Source organism: Drosophila navojoa, chromosome 2 (genome assembly GCF_054131105.1).
Source record: "Drosophila navojoa isolate 15081-1374.11 chromosome 2, UAZ_NAV_1.0, whole genome shotgun sequence".
Lineage (NCBI taxonomy): Eukaryota > Metazoa > Arthropoda > Insecta > Diptera > Drosophilidae > Drosophila > Drosophila navojoa.
The window spans coordinates 25,775,498-25,790,429 of NC_142890.1; the positions used below are offsets into that span (position 1 = coordinate 25,775,498).

Sequence of the window (14,932 nt, forward strand, 5' to 3'; positions counted from 1 at the left end):
AAATCATTTTATTTAATTATTAAACTGATAAGCTTTCGTAATTATTTTGATATATTATATTAATAATAATAGTTTTATTATATATACTTTTTTTTTATTTAAATTTTTTTATTTATTTTTTTATTTTTATTTAATTATTTATTTTTTTTTTATTTTTTTTTTATTTTTTTTTTTGAAGTCGTAAAAGAAACTTTTTTTTAAACATCACTTAAAAAAAATTACAAATTTTAATTGTTTATATTAACTCAAACAATACTCATCAATTTAGCTTTGTTGAATCTATGTTCCTAACTAGACAAAAATAATTATCAAATAAAATTCAAATTTTATAACGTATAATTTTCAAATAAATATTAAATACTTAATTATTAATAATTAATTAAATGAGAAAAAGTATCTAAAATATTTATTTGCAAACTAAATGAATAGCTAAGCTGTAACATTTTATTTTTTCATACAAAATCACTACTTAATTAATAAATATTGTATAAATTATAAATATACGAGAATAAACTACTCAAAATGCATAACAAAATACTAACGGGCCCCCCTTAAATATTTCTTCCGCTCTTTTAGTAACGCAATCGGAACAGGATCGCAGTTGCATTCTTCTAGTGCGCATGCAGAGGTCTAGTGGCGAGTACACCTGGGTACACGTGGTGCTCCAGGTGCGAGATAGTCCCGACTCAACACAACAACCTGTCATTGTGTGCACCAACCAGGTGCTGAAGTAAGTAACACCCACTCCCCCTTACAGTATTTACCCTAGCTAACGGCGACAATCTTCCCAGTGATCGCGAGGCTACCATAATGCTGGCCAACTCGTGGCTCTATCACTACTACACGGTGCAGTCGAAGATACAGTTCGGCATGCCGCTGGATAGTGCGATGCGTGTGCCGCCGGGCAGCAACTCCGGCGGCTACTACGGCTCACATCAGCAGCCGCATGGCGGCGGAGCTGCGAGCGTGGGCCTGGGCATGCCGGGCTCTGCGACGGGCATGTCGAGCGTATTTGGCAGCCATCATGCGCATCATCATCACCATCATGGGACGGCAGCTGCCTCCTACCATCACCATCATCCGCACATGGGCGCCGCCTATGGAGGCGTCTACCATGCCGAGGGTGCAGTCGAACTGAAGGAGGACCAGCAGCTGTACGGCTTTCAGCCGGGCGGCGGTGGCAGCGGCCTGGAGCCCGTAGATTATAGTCAAGTGAATGGCGCGCCTACCGGCGGCAGTCAAAAGTCCACACCGTCGGCAACACCGCCGCCGCCTAAGAAACGGGCGCGGAACAAACTGGAGCCGCTCTATTTGCACGCTGAGCGCTCGCCGGTGGCGGCCATTACGCCGGAGCCGGACTGTTATGCGCTGCATCCGGGCGCAGCGTATGCCACGGCCGCAGCTGGAGTGGCGGCCAGCAGCAGCGATGCCACCGCCTCGGTTATTTATGCCACCATTGTGCCAACACGTCCGCGTTTGCTGAACAAGACGCTGCCGCCGGATCCGGCGGATTTTATTGAGCAATGGAATCCCAGTCCGCCCTGGTCGGAGTCGGCGCAGAAAGCATCGCTGGATAGCTTTGGCTCCTCGCATGAGCTCAGTCCCTGCATCACCACTACGCCGCCCACGCCGACCAGTGCCACGCCCCATCATGGTGGCATCAGCGTCCAAACGATCGGACCCGCGTTCAGCTTTGAATGGATGTCGGACCCCCTGGTGCCCGTTGCCTATCAACAGTGGCCGCCCGCTACAGGCGATCATCATCAGCATCTGTCGCAGCATCTGGCCGCGGCACAGCAGCAACATCAACACCACCAACAGCAACACCACCACCAGCAGCAACATCAACACCATCAACAACAACACCAACACCAGCAGCAGCACCAACAACACCAACAACAAGCGCAGCAGCAGCATGCACAACACCTGCTCCACGGTGTTCACGTGGCGCGTGTAGAACTTGCCGGCGAAACGTTGGTGGGCACGGGTCGAACGGATGCCGCCGAACCGGTCGAGGATAGAGGTTAGTACAATTTGATTGGCACGTTTCAATCAGTGTCCAATTGGCGACGCGCTGCTAATTGAAACAAATCTCAAAAACAAAAAGAAACAGAAGCGAAAAAACAAAAAAAACAGAAGAAAAAGAAATATTTGAAAAATAAATAAATATAAATGTTGAATATTCTAAATGTTAGGAATTTGCGCTTCCGCTAGCTTAATGACACGCTTATGCGCCACCTCTAATATGTATATATGTATATGTTTTCTCTTTTTCTCCCTCTTCTGGATCGACTCAATTCAGATCCAAAAAATTAGTGACCTGCGCATTATGCAAAGCTCGGAAATACCCAGCGCGGCTCGGCGTGCAACGGGCAGGTGATAATCACACTTAAATTAATTGCCACTTGTCATCTTAGCGTTTAAATTATTTTTATCTAACTCTAAACAAAATGAACACACACACACACACACACACAAGTAGAATAGTAACAATAGGCAGTTATAACTAACGTAATCTAAGCAACTAACTGATTTGAGCAGCCAATGCTCATGTAACCATATTTTCTGTGCAATTTTGTTCAAAGCTTAAGCATTGGAAATACTTTAATTACTGTATAGGCATATAATAAAATGCTGGCAAATTAGTTTTACGATAAGCACCTGGATAAGCAGAAGAGCTCTATTAGCTGTAAGCCATTTTCTTCATATTGTAAATGGCAATTTTTATGAACATTTTTACGAGTATTTGGCGCATCGGTATTTGTATTTCTGTTTATATGTTTGAGTATGTATGTATATGTAATTGTATTTCTCTGCTAGACAAATTAGGTTAATTATTTTATTTATGAAAAGTTATTTATAAACCATATTTATTACCTTTACGCCTTTTGCTTTTGCTTTATACAATAAACAAACAAAAGTATTTTGAGTTGAAAATTAAAAGACGATAAAAACGAACAAAAATATGGATTTTTTATTGACATGGCTACAAATGTGGGTATCGTTAAAAACGTGGGCTCTATTTTAAAAGCATTTATATATCAATTTTGCTAAAAATATATTACATATTTTTTATAATATATAAAAATATTTTTTTATTTATTATTATTTATTTATTTATTTATTATATATATAAAGTTTAGAACTTAATTTAGAGTCAGGCACTGTCTACAGATGCCTTTGCTTAATAAATATAAAATTAGTTATATATATGTTAAATATATAAAAATATCCCATATTAAGTAGGAGATGTATAAATATTTAAACTAAATTAATTTAGTTTCAAAATTAAATTATTAAATTTAATAAATTTAGATTTAAAACAATTTCAAGTGAAGCTAAGTTAAAGAAATATTTATCATTTACTAATTAAATTGTAAATAGATAATAATTTATTGAAATGCCGACAAGTCGAGTATTTTGAAGTAATAGATACTGTCAGAGCCCTATTTACCTAAATGGGAAAAATTATTGATTTACGACTGGTCGTGATAATCACAATCAACTGATATAGGCAGCAAAGACTCATCGAGTTGTCAAATCACATGTACAAATAATTCTCATTGTTTGCCGTTTATGTGCGCTCAAGGCGATTCTCGAAATTTATGATACGTCTTCGGAGGCTACGGCTGCGACTCAAGCCAAAGACTTTATGGTAAATGTCATGATTTTAAGTTTCCATTAAATGCATTGCACTCTGAACCAGCCACCGAAATCGCAGTTAGCTGCCCAAATGCTTTCGTCCAAAAAAAACTAAATGCCACTCCCCAAGCAGTTGGGGAAATAGCGCCTAGCCGGGACCAGCTCATAGATATTTTCCATTTCAAACTACTCGTACCACTTCATGGTGACGATGCTGGGGCCGCTGACGCAGAACAGACGCCAGACAGAGTGGAAATTCACACACAGCAGCAGCAGCAGCAGCAGCAGGCAAAGGCTCCTTTATTTTGTTTTCGGGTTGCAGTTGCCGAGATCTGCGGTGATATCCCACAAATATTGTAAGTAGAATGGCCCGGCAAAAGCGAGGCAAAAGCAAACAAAACAAATCGTAACGAAACCAAATAAAAATCCCAAACGAAACGGAACGAAACGCAGACGCCGCAGCTGGCGCGATTGAATGACTCCTCGTCGTCGGCCGTCTGAGATACTGACTGGCTGGCTACGGACTTGGACTGGACTAAGACGGAGACAACGACGACACACTTACAGGCGACGACGGGCCACAGCAGCATTCTCAGAAATATTGGTGTAGGTCACAGCCAGAGATAACATGCTGCGCCATCGAGTGTGTGTGTTGGCTGGCTAGCTAGCTGGCTGGCTGGCTGACTGGCTGGATTAGGTCTCAGTTGTGGCCTCATTGTATGCAAATGTGCCACGATCAGCAGCGACGAGCCACCACCCGCCCAGCCAACTGCCAATGCAACTGCAACTGCAACTGAACTGATGCTGTTGATGCTCCTGCTCCTGCTCATGGGTGCCAGAATCGTTTTGTGTGCGAGAGTACTCTTGCTCGCATTCGCATTCGTATTAGTATACGTACTCTCATATACTCATACTAAATGTCCTACTCGCGTTCACATTCGCATTGGATTTTGAGTTGTGCGACTTTTTGGCATTTTTGCATTTCCTTTGTCCTAGCCCAGGCCTTATGTAAGCGTAAGCGACGACGATTCCTTTGACCGCCAAGAGTGTGGAGGATTGTTACATATTTGCCTCAGACCTCAATATGAATGTGTGTATATGCATGTGTGTGTGTGTGTGGGTTAATAGTCACTAAAGATGACCGAAAAAATATACCCTAATGTGATCATAAATATATTTAATTTATATATTACTAAAAAAACTAAAATTAAAATTAAAAAAAATTGAAATTTATTATTAAATAATTCAGTGAACCGCATATTAATTTTAAGCATATATCTAGTTTTTTTTTTTTTTTAATATCACATCAAATTTTGTAGCCCACACTTAGCTTCTCATGACCCACATTTTAGCCAATTACAAGGTATATTTCTTATCATGTACTTTGTGAAAACTGAATGACAAAGTTCCTTATGCCCCTGCCAGAGTATTCAAAAAACTTCGGAAAAAAAAGTAAAAAGATTTTAGAAATAAACGTCGACGACAATGGAAATGCAGCACACACAAAACACAAAACATTTCAACAGGAACAACATGTAATTTTTGAGCTCCAGCCCAGACTACCCAGACATGCCGCCCGTGGCCCCCTGCTCCTTGGCAGGCAAGCGAGAGTCAGAGTCGGTTAACCATATGCAATGCCTGGCTCGGCCCGTCCGGGGTCACGACACTTTTTGTGGCAGCCACAGACGATGGCAGGCCAGCGCAGTCAAATAGTGGGAGAAGTATGGCAAAGGCATCAAGGCCTAAGGCTTGTGCTGCTGCTGCTGCGGCTGCTGCGGCTGCTGTTGCACAAACAATAAGGCACGGGGGCAACAGCAGCAACAGTTGGCGCGGCTGGACATTTTGGCCAGGGTCTGACCGATGGCAATGGCGACTGCAACTGCAACTGCGACTGCGACTGCCTGGCGTCAAGAGAATGCGTTGCGCTTGTTCCTTGGCTTTGATTTCGTTGCATTGTGGCCATTTCCTAGGAAAAAATGTTACATGAAATTAATAAATAGGCAAATAAATGTTAAACAGCTGCTGTTTTGTACGTGTTTCTCTTGTTGCTGTTTCTGTTGTTGGTGTTGTTGTCATTGCACGCGCACGGTAGCCATTGTACTGCACACAGGGTGGTGTGCTGATGTTCCTGTTCCATGGCATTTGCATAACACCAAAGCAAACAAAAACAAGCCAAAAATCCAGCACAGGATGTTTCCCAGGCCCAGCCAGATACAACTATTGCTGCTGTTGCTGATGCTGCTGCTGTCGTCTGCACTTCCTATCTGTTGCCTAAGCACCCCCTCACTGATGTGGCCTGCAGGCGACTCAAATCTGTCTGTGCTTGGCTTTGCCACTGCATGCGAAATCCTTTTTATGCAGTTCACAGCAATTGCTAAGGCTGCAATGGGGCCGAACTAAGCGACTGCCTGGAACTCACCCCAGAACTAATGCGCTCATATTCCAGGGCTATAAATACTCGCGAGCACCAATATATTCCGATACGCCCTCACCAAGAGCCAGATGCTGCAGCCACAGCTTAAATAAAACCAACGATGGGGCTTGACCAAAGTCAACATCCACATTTTACACTGTTAAGAGTGGATTCGGTTGGGGAAAGAGGTGGACTTTAAATATATATAAAACATATAATATTAACAATAAATACAATATTTGCTTTAAGATTTTTCATTTGTTTTACAAGAGAAAACAAATATTTAAATAGAAAAAAAAATTTAATAAAAATATAACATGTAAAAAAAATATAATGTGTAAAAATAATTTCAATTAATTTTGCTTTAAAAATTATCAACATGAAATTTTTATCATACTAATTATATTATTATATATTATATATTATTAAATATTATATTATTACATATTTAAAATTTGTAATTATATTAATATTACATTGCATTTTATTTTTTGATTATTATTTTTTTTAAATTGTTTTTAATATTATTTTATTTATTTATAAAGGTTTTTTTTATATATTTTATTATTTTATTTATTTAATTTAGTTTTTACTTACTCATATTATAAGATTTTTGTGTAGCATATACACATATAGATTTGTAAGTAAAAAATAAGTAAAAATTTAAGTTAAGATTGAACTTACAAAATTGTTCACCCTAACCGCAAAATATAGTAAAGAAACAGCTAGATTACAGCTAGATTAGTTTAAATTCTTAAGCTATGCATCGCACACCTACAACCTCACATATGGTAAAACTTCAAATGCTTGAATTTCGAATGGGCTAGAGAAAATGCCGAGTCAGACTGTGCATTGGCGCTATATTAATATGTAAGCCGCGCAGGGGAGCTGTGCAGGTCGAACAAAAAAAAAACATAATAATTCGTCTATAATTTATACACAATTGTAAATAAAATGTGTACAAGCATAATTTACACATAAACAAGACAACGAGCCATAGAAAAAAAAAGAAATGAAAGAGAAAAAAACCTGCAACATCATCACACGCGGATGCTGCACAGTGAGTGGCAGGAGACGGGGAGGCAGCTAGCAACGGTGCTGGCAGGCGATTGCGATTAGAATGCAGAGCGGCGAGAGCTGGAATCGAAGCGGAGCAGAGCCGAAGATGAGCCAGACCGGGTGACTGAGAAATTGATCAACGCTGTGGCGGGACATAAACTAAAAGCTTATTTAACATTAATTTCGCCACGAAAATCACACAGCAATTTTAAACATCAGTTACATGGCGCAGGCAGCGACAGAGGCCGCCACATCCAGCCAGGCAACCCCATTGGAAGCCACCGCAAACATGCGCAAAAATGCGCCCAACGGATCCCAAGAGACGCAAGCGAGGCGCGCCCGCCCCTGTCCCTTGGCACTCACTCGCCTGCAGTTGGCTTCGCGCACAGCTCGTGTAATCTAAGCTGCCATTAAACAAAATACAAGAAAAACTTACGAAAACATATGCTACATATTACCGCCGATCCCAACTGAACTGCATCGAGGATGACAGCGAAGGCGGAGCTGGAGCGGAGGCGCGACGATTCGCAGCGCTCAGTGACGGAAGTAAAGAAGCAGGCGCACAGTGGAGCTTATTGGGTTATTTGCATATAAAATGGAAAGAGCTGAAAGCTAGTTCTAGCATCTTTTCAATTTAAGCTAAAAATCATTTAGTGTTTAAAATGATAAATTTATAAGATTTTTTAATCACATATAATAAAAAAATAAATTATTTTATTTACAACTAAAAAAAGATAAAATCATCAATTAACATATGAATGGAAATGTTCAAAAGCAAATATGAATATGTATATTTACTTCAAATCTTTATTCTTTTTTATGCTTAGTGGTTTAAAGTTAATATCAAAACAATAAAATAAATAAAGTATAATTCATTTATGAAATCATGAATCCAAAATCTTTATCTTTAATCTAAATATTTGTACTTTCTCATATTTTTATCCGCCCCATTGTTAAGTGCAGCCGCCTGGCTGGTTGGCAGACTCGGCTCGCTTTTAGTGGGAGAGCTGCGTCTGGGCAATTGCACCTGCCCGAGCCTCGGCTTCGGCCTGGACCTGAGCCTCGATCGGTGCCTGCTCTGCTTTGAACTGTGGCCATGTGCGATGCCGCTACAAGCAGCATGGCCCAGCTAGCTACAAAGATTTAGAGCGACATTAGAGCAGTCAATCCATCATGACTGAACATTACCATAAATTACACAGAAATAATTGATTATTACGAGTAGACACAGCGACCAAAGACAGAGCCCAGGCGCACTCGAGATACAGCAACAAGCGCCCAGTTCAAACTGTGTCTACTATATGTATGTCTGTGTGTCTGTCGTCTGTGTGTATTTGTTGGGGGCAATGGTGCAACTGCTGCTCCGTTGCTTTACGCAGTTTAGCGAGCGCACCGATTTAGTTTAAATTACGTTGGGAAGATGCGCAACGGCCCGGCCAACAAGTCGTTCAAGTTCTGACCGTCTGCTGAATCAGTCGGGTAATCAGTGCACAGACTAAGCACTTTGAACTCCGCACTAACTTGGTCTACACACACACACACACACATACACAGAGAGACAGAGTGCAGCACACGCGTATCAAAGCTGAGTAATTGCAGTCAGTAACCGCAACTTTGTGTATGGATTATTGTTAACAAATATTTGTTTAAAAAAATGTGCAAAACATTTTGAATTGAGACTTAATTAGAGGAAGATACAGATACAGATACAGATACAGATACAGATACAGATACAGATACAGATACAGATACAGATACAGATACAGATACAGATACAGATACAGATACAGATACAGATACAGATACAGATACAGATACAGATACAGATACAGATACAGATACAGATACAGATACAGATACAGATACAGATACAGATACAGATACAGATACAGATACAGATACAGATACAGATACAGATACAGATACAGATACAGATACAGATACAGATACAGATACAGATACAGATACAGATACAGATACAGAACGATACAGATACAGATACAGATTATATGTTTAATGTAATGTTTAAATATGACTCAAACATTTTATAATAGTCTTTTATATTATATATAATAATAATATAATAAAGCTTTTAGCAACGTTTTTGCCGTCTTTCTGCGCTTCTCACCCGCTTATGCGCTTCTCACCCGCTCGCCAATGGCTTATTTGCATTCGCTTAAAGTGAAATTTTTCAATTGTTGCTTTGGCAGCTTTGTTGTGAGCCGCCTCCTTTTTTATGGTTACTCAATATTATAACGAGCTTCGGCCATATCTGCGGCCAATGATCTGCCGAGACAAGGGTGGCCAAGGTGGTGAGCGTTAGACAGAGACGGCCAGATGGCCATTTAATAAGGCCACTGTCGCTCGGATGATGCTTTGAATGATTGCAAGTGGCGATAATAGGCCAAGACAGTGTGCTGTCAGTACGTCAAGTGGAAATGAACGACGCGACGCTTTATCGCACTGACTCTTGAAGTTTATTACAGTGACATTTCAATTCTTCTGATTGGGATGATTCCGGTACCAACAATAGCCAGCGCCGCATTTACCACAGATCACAATGCCAATGCTGGCTCAAAATCGATCTTTGCATCTCAGATTTCTCTCTCCCTCTCTTTGTCTAGCTCTGTTTGCTTCAGTCTCTCTCTCAATCCATCTCTCGCATTGATATTGCGCTGATTGTTTGAAATTGATTGATCGTTGTTTTTTTATTGAGTGATTGATATAAATGCTGTTTGGCAGCAGTTCCAGAGCTCTCCACAGAATAGGAAACAATCGTTTCAATTACAATAGCCCCAACTAACTGGAGGAATACGCTTCAGAAATCTCTGTCCAGGGCTTTCAACTTCTGGCCATGCAATCATACTGAAAGCTGCGCTAAAAATATTATTAGCCATTGAAATATTGGGCTGCCAAGGTGTTCGCACGCCAGCTTCAAGCTCTCGGCTCCAGCTAGAGCTTATTCGCCGCTGCCTTCAATGTTCTTATCAAGATGCTTTCAATGTGCCGTTTAGGATTTTCATTTGTAGCATTTAGCTGCGAAACGCTCTATAAAAGCGAGAAAAAATAAGACTCTCGTGGCGAACTTGTGGGCGCAATGTGAATTCGGATACGGATTCAGGTTCAGGCTGGAATCTAGCGGCTCGACTGCATATTGTTAGTTAGTGTAGATCTGGCGGTGGCCTCCCCACTCCAGGCAGCTGCTCTATTCCACGCTGGGTCTACGCGGCTGCTTCTGCCACGTTGCCGACACTCGTAAATTACAATAAATTATGTTGAAACTGATTATTCGACACAATTTATGAGGCCCTTTAAGTGGGCGTGTGCACTTTTATTTTATTGTGAATGATGATGTAAATGATGTTGGCAGCGCACATTTTCATATTGTTGTTGCTGTTGCCGTTGCTGTTGTCTACGTTGCACAAAATAAGCGACTCGGGTCACGCTGTGGGTCGAGTTGAGTGCGGGTCAAGTTTTGGGCGACAAGATGGGTGATGGGTTAATGAGAGAAGCTTTTTTTCATTTTTCAGTTTTTTGGTAAGGCTTATAAATTATGGGGCCTGGCTGTGGCCATTATGTGGCAAGTGCGGTAATTGTGGCCAGATAACCATGTCAAGAAGTTAAACAAGTTGGTAGTTCACAGTGAATGAAGTCTTAAAAGTGTTTGCAACGGCTATTAATACAATCATCTCGAATAAGCTATAAATATGGTCTCAAGCCAAAGCAATAAGTGGTCACCTCATTGTAAAAACTTAACTTAAAGCTAATTAATTACTTGCTTTAGTTGGTCAGCAAACAATTTAAGTAGGTGCCTTTGCATTAAGTTTGCGCCAGCTACTCCTTTAAAAGAAATAAAAAAATACAAGTTAAATAAAGAAAACAAAAAGGCAGCTAAGAAAATGTGGGAGTGTGTTAACAACAACAACAAGAGCAACAAGCACCGAATCCCTATCGACAACGTCAAATCTGCGACTGCGTCGGAGCGTTGCTCCAGACTTATAAAGCACACATCATCATCATCATCAGCAGCAGCAGCAGCCGCAGCCTCAGCAGCAGCCTCAGCAGCATCATCAACAAGCAATCGGGTTAAACAAGCAGGCCAAAAGGAGCAGCAGCCAGGCTCTGTAGCTGGAGAATAGCCTTGGCAGCGGCGTAGCAAAAATTTAATTAAGAAAATCAAGCCGAAAACTGCGTTGGGCGAGGAACAGACGAGCGACGCCAACGACGGCGACGGCGACGGCGACGACGCTCCAGCTTTCATATCTGATGGAAAAGCAAGAGCAGCGACAACACCAACAACAGCACCAACAACAACAACAGCAACAGCAACAAGAACTGAAAACGAGTATAGCAAAAATTTGATGCTTTTGCTTTGGCGCTGCGATTTGAATCAGTGCGACACAATGAGGACCACCACCAGGCTCAGCCGCTGGCTCTGGCTCCATGCGGGTGTTTGCTCTTGTCAACAGCAACAACAGCAACAACAACAACAGCAACATCGAGCGGATTTCAATGATTATTCATTGGGCATGGCGCATATAATCGCACACACTTGTCTGCGACAAACAATTTCAGCAATTAGAATATCAAGCAATGCAGATCTCCGGCGATGCAACAATTGACATTAACCAAGATCACAGAACACAGCTCGCACACCCTCTGCCATTGAAAACGTGTGTATATGTGCGTGTGTGTGTGTGTGTTGCTTTAATGACATTTCTGTGGAAGAAACAGGCAAGAACAGCGAACACACACAAAACGCCCCGTGCTTTGTGTGTGGCAGCAAACGAAAGACTTAGGACACAAACTTGCAAATTAAAGCACATTAATTTTGCGAGCTGAACAAGTCGAAATGGGCAAAAGCAAATCTCTGGCGCGTTGCCCGCTGATTGATTACAACAGTTTGTGCCGCTGCTGCAGCTGCTGCTTCTACTCCTGCTGCTGCTGGTGCGCTCTGCCGCTCTTTTGTGCCTGGGAAAAAAGTATCATAATCATAATAATGATAATAAAAATGGAAAACTTCTAGACGCCATATAAATCAGAGCAAATATGAATTGCTGTTTTGTCTGCGCAGTTTTGCTCTCTGCTGACTGTTTATTTGTTTTCTTGCTGTTGTTTACGTTGGCTTTTGTCAATTGCCAAAGACTCGAACATTGCACAGTGGAGCAAATTAATTAAAAAGTCTAAACATGGCTGAGGAATTATTTACGAAGTTAAAATAAGGTTAAAAGTAAACACAATAAAAATATTTAGCTGATACAAATATTTAACTTACACGTTTGTTAAATAAATATAATATAAAAAAGTAAATAAAAATGGAAAAAAAAACTGCATTTATATAAATGTAAGAACTATAAATTTGTAATTCATAAAGACAAAAACTCTCATAATTTTCTTATTAATTTTTATGAAATTTTATATTTATTTATTATTTATATATAAGCACAAAATTGGCCTTTCATAAGTGACATTTCAAGTATTAGCATTCCATTATTGTAAAAATATGCAAAAGCTTCATTATAATAATAAATAATTTTGAGCTTAATAACAGTAAAATCAAGATTTGGCTTTTTCACTTTAATATTTAGTTTATATAATCAGAAAAATAAAAAATAAAATGTTATCTTTGGTACAATCTTAAAAAGTCAATGCCTGTTCTTATAATATAATTATTTATTATTTTTATTGTCAAGCATATTTCTGAACCTCGAACAGCGAATAAATAAACTGTTCTTTAGTAGTAGTATTTTTTAGTAACTAAAAATTAATTATAATAAGTAATTGCAATAATTTACAGTATACTTATGTTAAAAATGTATATTTATAAATTATTTATGTATTCATTTTGAATATTTTATATATGATTAGATATTAAATTGCTTAAATCATGTGCTCAGCTAATTGGAATATTGGAATATTATCAATCAACGATTATTAGCTGATGAGCATTCGCTTTCTACTATCGAATATTCATTGAGCTCGCTTTGCACTTTCACCACTGTTCGTATGGTGCTGACTGCATTCATTGTTCCATTGCGCTTGTAATTCTGTCTGGGCTGCCTTTGTGCTCAGCCTCTGTTGCAGTTTCAGTTGAAGCTAGAGATCGGAGACGGCGGTCGTTGCCAGTTGCCAGTTGTTGTTGTTGGCAGTGGTTGTCGCCGCCACAGTTTTTTTTTTTTCTTTAGTTTTTTTATTTTTATTTTGCTTCTTTTTTTTGGAGTCCCCATTGTCTGTGTGGGAAACTGGCGCGCTTGCCTTGTAAAAACTTCTGGTGAACAATGTATCCGCATCCACTGTCGTTTGAGTGCGCGCACAGTTTTCAATGCCAAATGGTTTATGCATCGGCATATTACCAATCATAAGCATGGCTCATAAGCATTTCGGACACAATGCGCAAACGCCACATAAATTCAGCAATGGCCGAGAACCGAGAGCTGAGAGCTGAGAGCTGAGAGCCGAGAGCGATATGCATATGCGGACTGTTTAACCTAGATATTGAGTCGCAGCATCTTTTGGTGCCAATCATTATATTTTAACAGCTTGTTTGCTCGCTTGTTTTACAAATTGAAATCGCCTGTCCGGCGACCAGCGTACGGCGTTCGCGTTGCCAATGTTACAATAAATTTAAATAAACACAAGCCTTTTTGCCGACGACTCGAATAGGCGATTTGGATGTGGTGCTCGTTGTAGCTGAGCTGCGAACGTTGCAACGTCGCGATGGTGCCGTTTGCATCCTGGCCTAATCGCTGCGTTTAATTTACTTAAATTATACTAATGATCTTGAGCGCTCCTCGCGGCCAAGTCGCTTGGCCACAACTCTCAAGTCATTTGTTTTGGCTCGTTTGCAGGCGGCTCAATTGATTTGGCCAAAGCAGCCGCCAAAGCAGTCGCCGACGACGACGACGGCGTTGTCCGAGTGGACGTTGCTATTGCTGTGGCTGTGGCTGCTGCTGCTGCTGCCGGGGCGAGTGCGAATACGAGTGTTGAAATTGAGGGCTAACAGCGAGTGGAACGTTGTGCGAGTGTCGCTAGATATGGCCTGACATTTAGATGAAGTGTCTGTGAATCTGAGCCGGGTCTCTCTCAGTGCCCAGCTCCAGCTGCGTTTTGCTCTGGCTAAATGTCGACTGTTGTCGTTGTCTTTACCATTTGCCGTTGCCGTTCTCCATTTGCTGTTTGCCTCTGCAGTCGGCCCATGTAATTCCATTCATAAACAAAACTTTAATTTTATTGCACATTCGAGTTGACACAGTCAGCAGCCAGCAGTCAGCAGCCAGCAGCCAGCGCTGAGCAACATCTGCAAACCTCTTTGGCTGTGTGAAGGCGTTGCCGAATGGGTGTGGGCACTTGGCCAGAGCAGTTCGATTGCCCATGCCAGTCGCAATGGGTACTCACAAACGATTATCATAGAGCTCAAAATGGCTCAATTAGTTCCCATAGGCCGACCCCTTGGCGGCGTCTTGTCCAAGCGCTTATTGATTGGCATTGCATAGTTTTTGGCTCAGCTCAGATCGCGCAGCGAGTTGACAAACTTGCAAGAATCTATGGAATTTTCAGTGAAATCTTCAATTTAGATGTTGATAGGTGCATTCGAGTCTTAAGCTGGTTTAATCAGTTTGCAGTTTGTTTATCATAAGTAGAAGAATTAAATTCAAATCAATATTATATTATGAAGAAGTCAATGGATTACGATTAGTATTTGGAGAAAGAAATACGATTTAAATTATAGATTCTTATATATCCAGTATTTCATATAAAATTTAATAGGTATTTAATTCTCAGGCATGTTTAAATTACATTAAATATTACCAATACTAT

General features: G+C 40.5%; 1 protein-coding gene across 1 annotated transcript in view; it reads left to right on the forward strand.

The window, feature by feature from the left end:
• The window catches only part of dysf (neuronal PAS domain protein dysfusion), a 30,219-nt gene extending 27,768 nt beyond the window's left edge, over positions 1 to 2,451 (forward strand). The window contains exons 9-11 of the mRNA XM_018112522.3: positions 577 to 730; positions 792 to 2,023; positions 2,303 to 2,451. Coding sequence (XP_017968011.3) covers positions 577 to 730; positions 792 to 2,023; positions 2,303 to 2,316 — 1,400 coding nt within the window. The 3' untranslated portion in view covers positions 2,317 to 2,451. The remainder of the gene's footprint in view (positions 1 to 576; positions 731 to 791; positions 2,024 to 2,302) is intronic.
• The last annotated feature ends 12,481 nt before the right edge of the window (positions 2,452 to 14,932 follow it).